The sequence below is a fragment of the Lepidochelys kempii genome, chromosome 12 (genome assembly GCF_965140265.1).
Source record: "Lepidochelys kempii isolate rLepKem1 chromosome 12, rLepKem1.hap2, whole genome shotgun sequence".
Taxonomy (NCBI): domain Eukaryota; kingdom Metazoa; phylum Chordata; order Testudines; family Cheloniidae; genus Lepidochelys; species Lepidochelys kempii.
This window is the reverse complement of record NC_133267.1, coordinates 19,147,155-19,163,099: the sequence shown is the minus strand read 5'-3', so window position 1 is coordinate 19,163,099 and position 15,945 is coordinate 19,147,155. Positions and strand designations below refer to the sequence as shown.

Sequence of the window (15,945 nt, the reverse complement as noted above, 5' to 3'; positions counted from 1 at the left end):
ATAGAAAGGGTATTTTGCTTGTACATATTACACTTCAGCCTCAGTATCAGCATAAACTTGGAGGACCAGATCTCAAGCTAATGTAAATAGAAATAACTCCATTGTGTAGTTATGCTGATTTACACCAGCTGTGGAACTGTCATGGAATTTTTATTCCCAATGTTGATAAAAGCTAGCTTTGGGGGTATTCTCTCTGTGAAAAGGGGCCAGTTTGTGTTACTGAGTGCAAGCGTGCATGCACACATACAAAGATTAGGCAGTTTATTAAAACAGCTTTTCTTGTTTGCTTCCCCTGAGATCTATATGACTAGCTTGTTCTTCAGTGTCAGTCCAGTTGCTTTTGAATTTTGTTATTGCAAACTGCAGATTTATGCAAATCTCTTTTTTATTTTTTTAAAAAAAGAGAGAGAGATGTTTATCCACTCTGCAATGGCGTGCAAGGAATAAGTGCCTCCAATAATTGTCTTTGGCCAAACGCTGCTTGCCTTAATTACAAAGATGGGCCCATTGGAGTCAAAGGGACAAAAAACCCTGTCCTTTGAGAAGTGTGTAACTGTCACTGAATGAAAGCAGGATTGTATGCATGTATCTTAGGGCAGAACTTAGCTCAGTAGGACAACTCACATGAGTTGAGATGAGTAGGATTTCACCCATTAAAAGGATATATACCTTCAATCACAGTGGACTTCAATAGATGTTGTGGGTTCTCTAGAGCAATCCATTCTGACCCAATCCTCCTTCCATTGAATCTAGTGACATTCACTTCAGTGGAAGCAGGATCGGGCACTTAAACAGAAAGTGCAGCCTAAAACATTGTCAAATACAATGTATTTTGTAACAAAGCCCAACATAAAACTGATTGTCAAATAAAAAGCATTTTTCAAACAATAATTGCTCTTGGCTTCCCAAAGTGTCAGCTCTGGAATTTTTGATTTCCTTTCTGCCTGGTCTATTTTCTCTTTTGTGTACAAATAAATCATTTTTTCACATTTTCCCTTTACACCGCCAGGGTAATTGGAAGGGCTTCAACAAGGCACATTGTTCTAGCCTATTGTGTGAGACTAACTAAAAGTGTTAGTTCAATGTCATCTTTAAATATCTTTCAGTGGCTGCTTAAATCACTAGCCTTGTATAACACAGTTGCTGACTACTCAAAAGCCCTTAAAAAGGTTGCTCCATGTTGGTATTTCATAGTATTGAACAGAAAAGAAACTAAGACTTCCATCCTGAGCATTGTGAAAAGAGCTAAAAATAGAGCAAAAGTCACCTACACCAGGATTTTGCAATCTTTTTCTGGGCAACATGAACGATTCATTGAAGTAACTTTTGGTTACTGGCTCCCTAACTTTGTGGACAGCTATTCAGCACGTTGCCTGGATAGACTAGAGCTTTCTTTGAATAGAAGAGCCTGAGGTTCCAAGTTAAAGGCAATGACAAATAGAGACCAAAATGTGTCTCATGAAACTCTATCATTTCCCCCACTCTAACTGACACCATGAGATCCTAGTAAACTCAGGAACCGCTTTCGAAGTCTGTGAGGCCAGAAATCTGAAGGGACCCGACCTGGACAGATTCTGGCCAATGATTTGCAGTGCCTCAGGTTTCGGGTGCCCTAGGCGGGACCCATTAAAGGGGGTCTGACTTTTAGGAAGTCCTGAGCACCTGCCCTCTCAAATCACCCGTGGCCGGCCCCGGACTGCGCTAAGGCGCGGAACAGACGCAGGCGGGGGCTGGGATATGAGGGGGGTTGTACCACCCAAGCAACTCACAGCCCGCCTCAGGCTGAGCGCACTCACTGCGGGCGGGAACGCGGCTCTCCGCCGCGCGGCGGGGCTGCTCTCCTCAGCAGGCGACTTTGCCGCTTCAGGGCCGAGCGGGACCAGGGGGGCCGCTCCTCTGTGCCCAGTCCCTGCGCTGCTCCCGCTCCCACACTCCCGCCTGCCGGTCCCCGCCTCCCGCCGGCCGGCCAGTGGAGGAGGGGACGGGGCGGGGGATGCAGCCCGCCCTGGAGTTGCTCCGGCAGCTCGCGCAGAGGCTCCAGAGCCCGACTCGCCTTCCGAGCCGGCAGCGCCCAGCGAGCGGCTTCCCGGGCCGGGCCGGGATGGCGCGTACCTGTGCCGTGCCGCGCCCTCAGCCCAGGGACCTGCCCTGGCTCAACCTCTCCAGCAGCCCGGCGGCGCTGGGCAACGCGTGCGCGGCCGGCGCGGGGCAGCTGCTTCAGCACCACGGCCAGTTCTCCGCCGGCCTCTCGGTGCTGCTGGCCACGCTCATGGGGCTGCTGGTGCTGGCCACCGTGCTGGGCAACGCGCTGGTCATCCTGGCCTTCGTGGTGGACCGGAGCCTCCGCACCCAGGGCAACTTCTTCTTCCTCAACCTGGCCCTCGCCGACCTCCTCGTGGGTGAGTTCTGCGCCCGGCGGCGCGCCCGCGGGAGCCGGGCCCCGGGACAGGCTGCGGGGCGCGGGCTGGTCGGGACGGCCAGGGGCAGGGCCCGGCCCGCGCTGGGACCCCCGGGCGATGCGGAGCGCGCAGAGAGAGCCAGTCCCTGGGCGCTGCAGCCGGGGTAGGGACCGCTCCCGGGACGGGGCAGGGAGCGGGGCAGCAAGGTGCCCAGCTGGGGTCTGTCCTCAGGTTAAGTCCCTCGGGTTAACGCCCGGGGGGCAGGGCGCGTGCAGACACCGACCCCGCCTTTCCCAGGGCAACAGGGAGCCAGGCTGCAAGCCGCGGCTCAACCCCAGCCAGCTGCCATTAAACGGGTGGGTCCTGCCCCGATGGAAGTGCCGGGCGTTGTAACACAGGAGTACGCGGAGCCGGGGCCCGGGGGTGCTCCTGCGGCGCTGAGCTCTCTGTCCGCAGGTGGCTTCTGCATCCCTCTCTACATCCCCTACGTGCTGACGGGCGAGTGGAAGTTCGGCAAGGGCTTGTGCAAGCTGTGGCTGGTGGTGGATTACCTGGTGTGCACCGCCTCCGTCTTCAACATTGTCCTCATCAGCTTCGACAGATTCATTTCCGTTACCAAAGCGGTAAGGGACAGAGCCCTTCTACCATGACTGGAGCTCTACGCCCCTAGCTCAGCCTGGAGCTTAGGGGGAGACTCCTGGGTTAAAAAGGATGAGATCAGACATGCTAATAAATGCAAAAGAGAATGTGGGTTTTTGAGGCTGTCACTGCCTCGCCTGGTCAGCACGGTCTGCATTACCACTGCTTGCCAACCGTGCTCCAGCCAGCTCACGGGGACTGAATGCTACCTTAGCAAAACAAAGCAAAGCTTAGAGTGGTTTGGTTTGAGTCTTTAATTTAGGAGGAACTTGAACCTTAACAGACAGTTCACAGAGGGACGTAGATTAGCTGCCTGGAGGCTGGGTTAGAACAAGGGCAGAGAGGTATAGTCTCATTCACAAAAGGGTATGTCTACACTTTGAAATTAGGTCAAATTTATAGAAGTTGTTTTTTTAGAAAGTGTTTTTATACAGTTGATTGTGTGTGTCCCAAGGGTTGGGGTAGTGGTGGCTACACCCGCTAGAATGGCATGCAGTTCATCATAGAAGCAGCATGTCTGTGGCTTTGAACCGGAGCAGCCTGTTTGCCTCTCTGGTTTTTTGGTAGGCTTGCCTGAGCTCTTTAATTTTCACACGCACTGCTATGGGTCCCTGTTACAGCCTCTGTCCTTCATGCCCTTGGAGATTTTTTCAAATGTTTTGGCATTTTGTTTTTTCAAACAGAGTTCTGCCAGCACAGATTTGTTTCCCCATACAGTGATCAGATCCCATACCTGGCCAAACAGGAAATGAAATTCAAAAATTGGCAGGCCTTTCCCTGTCTACCTGGCCAGTGCATCTGAGTCAAGAGCACTGTCCAGAGTGGTCACTATTGAGCACTTAGGGATAGCTCCTGGAGGCCAATACCATTGAATTGCGTCCACACGACCGCAAATTCAATCCAGCAAGGCCAATTTCAGCGCTAATCCCCTCATTGCTGGTGGAGTAAAGAAAAAGATTTTAAGAGCCCTTTAAGTAAAAAAAAAAAAAAAAAAGGGCTTCGTTATGTGGACGGGTGCAGGGTTAAATCGAGGTAACGCTGCTAAATTTGACCTAAACTCATAGTGTAGACCAGGCCAAAGAAGCAGTTGTACTTGCCTGTACAAGCCATGATACAAATACTAATTAAAGGCCACAACAGGCATGTGAAGCAGGGAAGTTCCCTCTCCCTCATTTTATAGCAAGTCAAGGACCAGCATAGGATTACAATCACTGTTCCCTCTAAACTGTGTATGTGCATGTGCACAGATCCTAAACCCCGCGCACACAGTGAAACACTGCCCGCACCCAAATTTGCACAGAAGCACAATAATTTACACAGAAGAAAGTTTTTGCACACACAGCCTGTCAACAATTTGCACAGAAGAATTTTTTTTGTGCACAGGGCCTGTCAAAAATTAGAGGAAACATTGATTACAATTCAGGCTTCTGACCCCGCCCCCCCTTTGCCCATTGCTATAGCCCTCACTTCTCTCAATATTTGGGCGTTCACTGAAATACACATTGTGGATTGAGAACAGTCATTTTGCAGAAATAGCATGCACCTTCTTGCCTGGCCAAGTTTTCCTTTTGTCCTTCATGTCATTGCTTTTCTTTGGGAAGCAGGAAGTTTTCCCAACATATTGATTTTCATATCCAGTTTATTACAAGTCACAGACTGAGGCACTAATATTTGGAAGACATGTGGGGACCTAATAATTTTTGGTGATCATAACCTGTCATACCAAAATTAAACATTACAGCCTTTCCTACAGTTTAGTAAGTGTGTACGGAGGTGTTCTGTAAACTCAACTCATCACTTGAAAATGTAATACAAGTTACTTAACTAATGCCACAGAAGAAAATATAAAAACTAAGAAATGAAAATTCACTCCCACAATATCCCTCAAGCAGGCATCACAACTACAGCAACACACATGCGACCTCTGACTGGGGCTAGAATAGGATCCTTTCCTCAAGAATTCATATGTTTCATGCAGTCCGCAGCAGCCTTAGTCTAGCAGCTCTTAGGAATGGTGCAAGGTGCAATTCTTTTTGCACAGAACATGGACAAGCAAACAGCTAGAAGGGTGTCTCTTTTATTAAATGGTGGGTGTTGGAAAGGGAGTAGCAGGAATAGCTTTGGTTTGTTACAATGTGTTTAGTAAGGAAAGTTTTTCATTTTTGTGTGCCCAGCATGTACAACAAAAATAAAACAGGAATCCTTAACATTGTAGTTATAGGTTATTGGATTGTTCTGGGGAGCACAATCATTTGTTACTTTTTTCATTGCTTAGGTGAGTTACAGAGCTCAGAAGGGAATGACTAGAAATGCTGTATTAAAGATGATAATCGTATGGATTGCAGCTTTTCTTCTCTATGGACCAGCCATCATCAGTTGGGAGTATATTGCTCAAAAAACTATCCTCCCTGAAGGAGAGTGCTATGCTGAATTCTTCTACAATTGGTATTTCCTAATGATTGCTTCCACTATTGAATTCTTTACGCCTTTCATTAGCGTTACATACTTTAATATAAGCATTTACATCAACATAAGGAAACGCACTCCCATGAGAAATGAAAACCTAGCACCTGATCAAGAGGACTGTGAAACAAGTTTCCAAGGGAAAAAAAGAGAGCATGTAATATTTTTTGTAAAACCTACTGCCAGACAGAGAGATAAGAAAAGAAGAGCAAGTAGCCTTTCACCCACTAGACCCTGTAGTTCAAAGCTCAGCCTATGTAAACTTGATAACCAGACCCTAGATTTTAATGTCAGTCAAGATTTACCACCCTTACAGGTGGATGTTGAGACTAAAGAACCCAGGGGCAGTCTTTACAAAGCTATAGAAAACATTTGCAACACCACAAGAAGAACAGATATTGCCAACAGCATGGCAAACAGAGTTAGACTTTCCCGGGACAAACGAGTAGCCAAGTCTTTAGCAATTATTGTCTGTGTGTTTGGTTTGTGTTGGGCTCCTTATACACTTCTGATGATCATTAGAGCAGCTTGTCATGGGCAATGTGTGCATCATTCTCTCTACGAGACTTCATTTTGGCTTCTGTGGCTGAACTCAGCCATTAACCCTGTTTTATACCCACTGTGCCACATGAGCTTTAGAAAAGCTTTTATAAAACTGCTGTGTCCTGGTAAGGCTAAAATTCATCCCCGCATTTTTATGTAAAAATATATAAGAAAAATGAGCTTGTTATGTAGAAACACTAATTGCTTCTAAAAGGAACCTACTAGTGCTGCTTTGGTTTAGGTCCATGAATTAGGACTACCCCTGGTTACTTTAAGTCAGGGTAGACTTAGGAGAATTTAAAGATCAATAAAAATACAAATAAATCAGAGAAAGATTTATAACATTGCAATGCTAATGCATCACAACCAGAAAGTGATCCTATCTAGTCTGTTTTCATTCAAAGCAGAATGACATGCAAAAAGGCAAACAGCATTCCTATGAAAAAAATAAAGTAAGAGTTTGCAAAGTCTTTCACCTTTAAAACTTTCAGGTGTTAACAGGTTAGGATTTTTTCTTAAAATATGATCTATAACCTGATAAAATTCCCTTTAATTACTTTGCAATGATAAAGTGTAGACGACATCTGCAGGCCATAAAAATTCAGAGTACAGAAAGTAAAAATACTGCAAGAATTAATGTAAGCTAAAAAATAGAGTCGAGTTTGAAAAAAAGATGTATTTTTCAGAAGGAAGAAACTGGTTAAATTTACAGTATTTTTATCCATCCACTGATTTATCCCTCCATTAAAATAATCAAAATGTACAAAGTTTAAGAAAAGATAAGCTGTGTGTGGACCTATCAACGTGTAAGCAGTATTGCACCAAATTACTGTATGTACATTTATAAACCATGCTGCACTAAGGACCTAATTCAAAATTCACTAAAGTCTTCCTTGGCTGAAGTGAGTTTTGGATAGGGGACCAAATATCTGTGCATGTTTTTAAAAAGAATATCACACCATCGTGCTCTTGCTTGTGTATAATGCCATACCTAAAACACAGCAGCCTATCTATTTTATACCTATGTAAGTCTATAAAACAGAGTTAAAACTAAGTGAATACAGAACAATCACGAATGAATAAAATGTATTTGATAAGTAACAGAAAGGTTTAAGAGTTATTAACACTGGATGGGTATACGGAAATGTGTACTACTCTAAATATGAATGTTGATGTTGCTTATTTTGGGGCTATTGAGAGAAGAGATTAATAGAAGGAAGAAAAATGTGGGCTCATAAGAGTCTAATTCTAGTTTTGTTATTTTGTCATGTTAGCAGTCTGTTAGTACAGAGTCCAGCATAATGTCAATGGGCATTAGGGTCAAAGTTGCAGAGAAATATAAACATGTGCTCCAATTACATGTGGTAGTATAACAGTATATATTTACCCTACAGGCATCTTTTTAAATCTATGAACAGTGCTTAAAGTGATCCTAAATGTTTTTATACATCTCACTATCCACAATGATGGTCTCAAATAAAAATTAGTATTAGACTAAAATTGATTTCCTGCTACTGCAAGATTTTAAGTGAATGAAAATATGTTTAGACAGATATTGGCTGAAATTCATTTTTAAAAACTCAAATCTTTCAAAGCCTAGTTATATACAGTCAGATCAGACACATTCAGTGAAAATCCAGGGAAACACCCCCAAAATAAAGTAAAAAAATATAAACATGCAGTCTGAATCCTTCAAAATGTACATCCTTTTGCAGATAAAAATGGTTTGCCTTTTTTAAAGACTGTGTCCAGTGGCCCATCAGAAAGTTACCAGTGGTAAGTGAAACTATTGACACATCAGGCCCAATACAAATCCTTACTAATCTTTTATTCAAGTCCACCTCCTACCCTCCCATCCCCATCTCATCCAGCGAAGACTGTTCTCCGCAGAGTCTCTACCCAGGCGGGGCTTAGGAGATGGCAATAGGAAAAAAAAGACATTGAAAAAAATCTCCTTTTCTCAAATATTCGTATGGGAAACACTACCAATCAAGCACTTATATTATTTGGAGCAAATCCTGTCCCTAGAGGACAGCCATGCTGTGCATTGAGGCAGGCAGGGGAGAGAGAATGACCAGCCATGGAATGTCAGTGCATAGCCATTCCATAACCAATGAGGTAGTTGTGTAGCTCATCTAGATAATACTTTGTCCTGCCATGAGAGCAGGGAATTCCCTTCCAGGCCTATGAAATACCAGTCCCACTACTCTCGCCCTCCTAAACCTATCTGTGAGAGTGAAATGCAGGAAGCCCCCACAGAAGACAGAGCTCCACAGCATGCTCCCCAGGCCCACAAAAAGATACTGCAGTGGTTCTGCTGCGTTCAGGTGTGTCTGTGTTAATTGGAGAGGTGAAAGCATGATTTGGTTTTTTACCTTTTCAGTTCTCTCATCTTTCTCCCTTCACCTCAATGGGACAAGTCAAATATCGCTGGACACACTGAATGCCAGTCACATCTTCTACACTTTAAGCACACTGATCTGAGCAGTGAAACCCATGAAAGGATCAGTTTCTTAGCTTGCAGGAGAATGTCCCCCCATGAGCATCCTGTGTTGTTTTGCAACTACTTCCCCATTGACAAACTGAAAAAAAATCAGTAGGTGAATAGCAGTATTCATATTTGTCCATTACCATAGCAGACACACGTTAATCAGCTGTTAAGACCCATCTTGTATTATATGCGGCCTGTGAACCACTGTTTTGAAATCTGTTACTTACAGTAAACTTATTTTTTTTAATAAGTTTTATTAAATTAATTGTTTAAGTCATAAAATAGCCTACTTAATACTTATAGCAGCAGCCTGGTTCCAGCATACATGGTTACTTTGGAAACAGAAAGGGACATGGTAAAATGGACCTATTCCCAAGACTCTGTTAATTGTGCTCTTACTTGGATATGCAAAAAGAAAAGGAGTACTTGTGGCACCTTAGAGACTAACCAATTTATTTGAGCATGAGCTTTCGTGAGCTACAGCTCACTTCATCAGATGTTTACCGTGGAAACTGCAGCAGACTTTATATACACACAGAAATCATGAAACAATACCTCCTCCCACCCCACTGTCCTGCTGGTAATAGCTTAATTGCAAATGAATTGCAAATTGGATACTATTAATTTAGGCTTAAATAGAGACTGGGAGTGGCTAAGTCATTATGCAAGGTAGCCTGTTTCCTCTTGCTTTTTCCTACCCCCCCCCCAGATGTTCTGGTTTAACTTGGATTTAAACCTGGAGAATGGTCAGTTTAGATGAGCTATTACCAGCAGGAGAGTGAGTTTGTGTGTGTATGGGGGTGGGGGGGATGTGAGAAAACCTTGATCTATGCAGGAAATAGCCCGACTTGATTATGTAAAGAGTTGTCACTTTGGATGGGCTAGCACCAGCAGGAGAGTGAATTTGTGTGGGGGGGTGGAGGGTGAGAAAACCTGGATTTGTGCTGGAAATGGCCCACCTGTTGATCACTTTAGATAAGCTATTACCAGCAGGACAGTGGGGTGGGAGGAGGTATTGTTTCATGATTTCTGTGTGTATATAAAGTCTGCTGCAGTTTCCACGGTAAACATCTGATGAAGTGAGCTGTAGCTCACGAAAGCTCATGCTCAAATAAATTGGTTAGTCTCTAAGGTGCCACAAGTACTCCTTTTCTTTTTGCGAATACAGACTAACACGGCTGTTCCTCTGATACTTGGATATGCTTCATGAAGATCTAGCAGATGGGCCTTTAGGACTCCTAGGAGCAGGATAGGGTCTGTATTGTAAAACAAACGGTGACTCTTATTTCTTAGCTCCACACCACCATCACCTACAAACTCTTACGATAAAGATGACTCACTAAACTTTTCAGACTGAAGATTCGCTAGCGCTACAGAATAGAAGTTATGTTCACAGCTTTCTAGCATAAAAGTTTGTAGACAGACTGTTCTTGGAAGGCCAAAAGATGCCAACAATAAACTTTTCCATAGAGGGCACAACTGGTAATTTGTAATCAGTGCATCTCTTGCAGATTTTGAGGCACAGCATAAGGTATCCTTTCCAGAGCTCCACTATTAAGAAATTATACATTTAATAAAGGCACCCATCACCATAGCACAGAATCTGCAGGATCAAATCAGTTGCCTGGATTGCCAGAGATTTCTAGGTGGTGTTCTCTCACATGCATTAGCATGTCAACATAAACTTCTATACTAATTGCCCAAATGGGTCTACTGCTGCTATTTGTACAAGGCTAATAAAACAGTTTTTGGTAGACATTGGGACTGACTATTAGTCCTTAAATTGAGTCAGGATCAGGCAGAGGACAGAATTTTTAGTGAAATTCTGTTGCAGAATGAGACCACCAGTTTCTTAGACTGACTAGCAGCTAGCCCATTAGCCAATTTTGTAAGCCTCCTGATCTACTTTTAATTTTCCTCACCCCTTAATGGATAGGGTATCAGGCTGGGTACTTCCTTTAAATTCTAGTGGGGTATTTTATTGTATGACAAATCTCACAATAGGTATTCTATAAAACAAAAAATATATACACACAAACTTTGAGCCAGATGCTAATAAGTGAATGTGGGTTAGTGTTTCTTGGCTGAATTCTGATGTTAGGTAGCCATTTTATAATCCTGCCATCTGTATTCATTGAAACACCAGTGTATGCTCTCCCCATTAGTTTGAGTTAAACACACTTAGATTTTATGACCCCACCTGTGATTCAAGAAATTTACTTTTGCTTTTATTGTAACAAACATTAAATGCAACAGCAGACAGACATAAAACCAGAGTTAATAGCAACTTTATTGTTTCAATGGTGCAAAATCATGATACTGAATAAACTTGTGTAATGCATTTTCCCCTAAATTTACAATGGTTATACATATACTATATAGATCACAATTTCTCTATTTTTTTATACTATTTGAAACAAAATTATCTTGATAAATACGCCCTGTGCACAGTACTGGCCCTCACTGAATGTCACAGAGCCCTAATATGTAAAATATAATTTTTGTTTCTGAGCATGGTGTTTTAAAACTCTCTAAACATGCATTAATATATTCTAGTTTTTAGGGAAAATATTACACTTAGACTTAACTTGCACTAAAAGAAAAGCTCAAGCAGAACCCAACAAACAATAGCCCCCAAAATCAAACGCTCTATTAAAAAGAAAAAAAAAAATCAGATCACTTTGAGATGGATAGCCACTGTCAGGTTAGAGTTCCATAGTGCTACAGAAGCGACAGTGAACAGAGACAGAAAAGATAGGTCATAACTTGGAATAGAAGAGCCCTAACATGTCATATGAATTTTAAAGAAACAGGTCCAGTCATGCTAACATGATCAAATCTATAGTTGCTGGTCCAATCTGAACACCTTTTAAATTTGTTAACATATTGAACACAAGTGTTTGGAAGTGCTGAACTGAACACATCACATTTAAATGAATTGTAACCTAACTTGGCATTTCTGAAAGGCACAGTCTATTAAATCTATCATAATAAAAAGACATACTGTGTGTAAATGGAAAGACAGAAATAAGTACAGTGTGTGCATGTCTGTGCAAGTGTGTCTTCTTTAAAGGACAAGACCTTCATAAATTGGCCCTTCAGATTCTGGTGATTCCCTCCTCAAACGCAGGTGCTCCAGTGTGTTATGAAAATGTTTGTTAATTTGTTCAGTTTCTTCAGTAGATTCAAGGTTTGGAAGGTCTTCTCGTATCTTTTGTATGAGCTGATTCAAAACCTGAATTGTCACCTACAATAAATATATAAATAGCTAAATCCTACTATTAAATGACAACTGAGCACATTTAATAGAGATCTTAGTTCTTTTTACCCACAGACTTTGCCTCCAAGTAAGTGCAGTTAGGGCACAAGAGAGGTAATCTTGCAGCTCTACCAGAGGCTTGTGTGACAATGATTTTGTACCGCCATTTACCCATCTTTAAAATAGGTACAATGTTTACCTCACCTCACAGGAGTCTGCAAAGACTAATTCAACAACATTAAAATACTTCAAAATCCCTTGTAAAAAATTATAGGGCCAATTTTTATTTATTTCTAGGAGCTTTTCTAATAACCTTAGACTTAGAGCAGCTTCTATTGTAGAGAAAGCAGTCCCTGAAATCTGGGATTCTCAGTGGCGCTTAAAAAAGTCTGGCATCCAACTCACTGGAATTCAATGGGAATTGAGTATCCTTAAACTCATCCAAAAACCCACCCTAACCTTTACATAAAGTACAAGCCATACACAGGGAATCATTTCCTCCATTGTTAAATGCAGCTGCCTCTGGGGTGAAGCACAGCAACTATTTAACAAGACAGTACTACAGGACAGAAATCTGGAAATCTATTGGATTTAGCATATCACTGTAGTCAGATGTAAGAGAATTGATTTTCACAGCAGGATCTATTGAAAGCGTCCATGCAGTTTGGGCAAACCAGAGGAAAATGCTTCAAATAAATCACAGAAAAGGTAGGTCCTCTGAAACTAAGTTTTGAAGTTGTGCATCTTGGAAGGGTATGTTAATTAAGTACAAAGCAGCCTCTGAAGTATGTTAACCACTGAAACCTAATTAGGCTACAAACCCATGCAACCTGACTTCACAGTAGCATTATCACGAAGCGTACAAACTTCAAAGTTACCCCATACTCATTTTCACAACCACATACCATATTGCATCTGAAATCCATTTAAAGTCAGTATAATACCAGAAGCCCTACTGATAAAATAAAAGTTTGCATGTGAAACAAATTAGAACCAGTTCTCCCACTGGGAAGAATAGCTCAACATTCTCCTCTAACAGTTGTCTCTCTCCTTTCACATGCACACAAGCAAGATGTGCAAAATTAAACATGCTATCTACAACTAAATTAAAGTTAAACTTTAGGAGTTGAGTCCTAATAAATTATTATCCAGCCTTAGTTGCTTATTTTATATTCATCTTCACTTACAGCGGGCTAATGGATAATACAAGAACTTTTACTGAACATCTACATTTTATATTATAACCTGCTCTACACCTAAAAATAAGGCTGACCTAGCTACAAATCACCCAGGGCTGTGAAATTTTCAGATCCTATGAGATGTAGTTAGGTCAACCTAATCTCCACTATAGAATACTTCCACTGACCTAGCTACTGCCTCTCGGGGAGGTGGATTACCTACATCGACCAACAATCCTTCTGTCAACATAAGAAGCGTCTACATTACAGCAGCACAGCTCTTTCCTCCATGGAACTAGAGACAAATGGCAATTGCAATGACTTGGAAAAAAGGGGATCTTTTTCACAGACATAGAACTGATCCACTACTTTGTCAACCAAGCAATTCTAAGTAAGAGGTGCTATGAGATGAATTTAGCTCACATCATTAGGAGAGTTGGGTATAAATTGTAGTGTAAGAAAAACTTCAAACAGGGCTCTATTTTAAAGAAAAATCCTATGGTTCTCCATTACATCTTCACTTACCACATCATTTTCCTTTTCATAAAAATAGATGTATCTGTTCAGAATTTCTATAAAAAGCTGAACTTGGAGTGAAGGATCCATGCACTGATTTGCTATCTTTAGAGCCTTTTTCAAGCATTCCATTACTCTCTTTCCTCCGTGAAGCTAAAGATAGAGAAAATAAAATGTTTATACATAGGGACAAACATAAGCCTCCAATACCATTTCAACCAACACCTGAGTGGCCAACAGTCAAAAACACCTGTGTACCAGGAATCTTGCATAGCCTGAGCACAAGGACATGCAAAAACCTACATAAATTCACCCACCTATTAAGACGAATCAAGCACTCCTTGAGATAGAACTATGAATGTACCCAACACTTCTTTTAAAGAGCTTTATATTTACTGTCTCAGATCACTTTATCAGCATACACACTTGCCCACTGGCGTCCACTCTAGCTAAGGTGGCAAAAGCTTTCATTATAAACCCTATGAGTTTATCATCATACTAAAACTTTCTGAAAGAGTCACTAACTGGGCTGAAGTTTGTTGCTTGATCTTTGCAGGAAGGGGCCTTTAAAATTTAATTTGAGAAAAAATCCCTTCAACTACACGAGACTAAAGGGTTAAATTTTCCCCTTTTAAAAATGTAATTACAATCTTTTCTACATATGAAACAAGACCACAGTAAAGTCAGACAAGTATGCAACTTGGTCAAGTCCTCAACAAGGATTGCTGCTTTGAGTCTGAAAAAATGATTTTGGAACCCACTTGGTCATTTTGAAAGTTAACTGTGCAGTATTCACAATAAAATAAGTCTTCAGTAAACCTATAAATGAACACTTCAGTATGGCACTGTGGCTAATTCAGTACTCCCATCCAAAGTCAATAGTTTTTTCTACTATTTTAGGCAATACTGGGTCTGTCCTTAACTACATGCTTTTCAAAATTTGCACTATTCAGCTGTTCATAACATTTTAGTTACAGAGCTTACTTTACTTTGTAGTTCTCATCAAGCCAAGTTTTAGGAAAGTCAAATTTAGTTGTTTTGTAATAGATAATATAAAACAGACTTTACAAGATCATAGCTTATCTAAGGTCTTCATAGACATGAAACCAAAACTCTTAAGAAAGAGTCAGACACCCAAATTCTGGGAAAATACCTAAAATTTGCGTGAATATGCCCTCCTACCTCCTCTCCATTTTTGTCAGTGTTTCGGCCAGACCAAAACAGATGGGCACAGGTGCTTACAGCCCGGCACTGGTCTGGCTTCTTAAGCAGCTTTGAAGCAGCCAGTGCACACTGAGTCCTCAAAGGCTCATGGTTCTCCTCACTGAAGCATTTCATCCTTTCAAATGTTCCAATTATCAAGGTGATTGCAGCCAGCTGTGCTTTTGAATCACTGATTTCATCTTCATACAGAGAGAATGCCTAATACAACCAAGAGAAGAGAAGAGATGAAACAAAGTTACAATTACTGTTCTTTACTGCAATATTAGCAAAGGGAATGTAAGCGTGTGTTCTAAAAGCTCTCTGAAGCTTTGTGGGTGGAATTCCATACACACTTTCAGGCTGAATACTTAGTAAATAGGACAGATTAATTCCAGCATGGATAGAACCAAGCTAGAAAGCCAGAAACTGAAAAAAAAAAAAAAAAAAAAAAAAAAAAAACAAGAAAGCTTGTCTAAAGCTACCTAAGAGAGACGAAAAAAACTAAACGAAAAACCTAGTGGCCTACAACAAGTCAGCTTTAAAATACTCTCAAAGCTTTATTAAAGCTTTGTTTAACCTTTAGTTAAAATGCTACTTAAGAAAAGGAGCTTCCTATTACAGACGGCCCTTGGTGCAGGCTCCACTCTATGTCCAGAATATGTAAAATTACACAGGGGAAGAAAGCCAGTAAGGAGTAAATCAGTGACCCTGGGTAGTAAATCCCACTGACATGAATGTATAGCATTAAAACTATTTGTAAAGCAGCAATGCAAGTGTCTCATGAGGAAAAGACCCTCTTATTTAAAAAGACTGGGCACATACATACACACCTGACATCAGTCTCATTTTCATAAAACAAGATTCTATACACAAACTTTTAAAAGTCACACACCAGCCACAATTAGAAAGTGAAGCATAGCACATGCTGAATGTCTCAGCTATCCAGACCTGGCATTGGAAACACAAGGCAATCCGGGGGGTGGGGGGGGGGGGATCATCTTTCAAAAGGTTATCAAATGGGGGGGGGGTTAAGAGGAAAGAATACGTTGGCCTCAAACATTCATTGTTTTCCAGTAATCTGGTCAATCTGCAGTAAAGTTAGCTCAAGCAGTTATTCAACAGGGATCTATGAAATAAATGAGGTTCATTTTCAGATAAAAGGACTATTTGAAATAAGTTTTGTGGAGTTTAGCAGCAAGACCCAGTATGAAAACTCAACATTGCAACTTCTGAAGCTTATTGTAAATGTCTTGG

At 41.5% G+C, this 15,945-nt stretch overlaps 2 protein-coding genes across 2 annotated transcripts in view; one reads left to right on the top strand and one right to left on the bottom strand.

Moving 5' to 3' along the window:
• Positions 1-1,993: 1,993 nt before the first annotated feature.
• Positions 1,994-7,510, top strand: LOC140896259 (histamine H3 receptor-like). The gene is made up of 3 exons (XM_073307762.1): positions 1,994-2,399; positions 2,856-3,022; positions 5,314-7,510. Exons 1-3 carry the CDS (start codon positions 1,994-1,996, stop codon positions 6,202-6,204), a joined length of 1,464 nt encoding a protein of 487 aa, XP_073163863.1. The 3' UTR covers positions 6,205-7,510.
• Positions 7,511-10,807: 3,297 nt separating this feature from the next.
• The window catches only part of VPS35 (VPS35 retromer complex component), a 40,733-nt gene continuing 35,595 nt past the window's right edge, over positions 10,808-15,945 (bottom strand). The window contains exons 15-17 of the mRNA XM_073307760.1: positions 14,671-14,910; positions 13,498-13,641; positions 10,808-11,782 (exon numbers count right to left, since the gene is read on the bottom strand). Of these exons, the coding sequence (XP_073163861.1) occupies positions 11,603-11,782; positions 13,498-13,641; positions 14,671-14,910 (564 nt within the window). The 3' untranslated portion in view covers positions 10,808-11,602. The remainder of the gene's footprint in view (positions 11,783-13,497; positions 13,642-14,670; positions 14,911-15,945) is intronic.

Excerpts from the sequence above, each read along its gene's own strand:
- LOC140896259 (XM_073307762.1), top strand. The coding sequence starts at position 1,994 with ATGCAGCCCGCCCTGGAGTTGCTCCGGCAGCTCGCGCAGAGGCTCCAG. Across the intron at positions 2,400-2,855 it reads CCTCGCCGACCTCCTCGTGG|GTGGCTTCTGCATCCCTCTC; the intron begins GTGAGTTCTGCG and ends CTCTGTCCGCAG. Across the intron at positions 3,023-5,313 it reads TCATTTCCGTTACCAAAGCG|GTGAGTTACAGAGCTCAGAA; the intron begins GTAAGGGACAGA and ends TTCATTGCTTAG.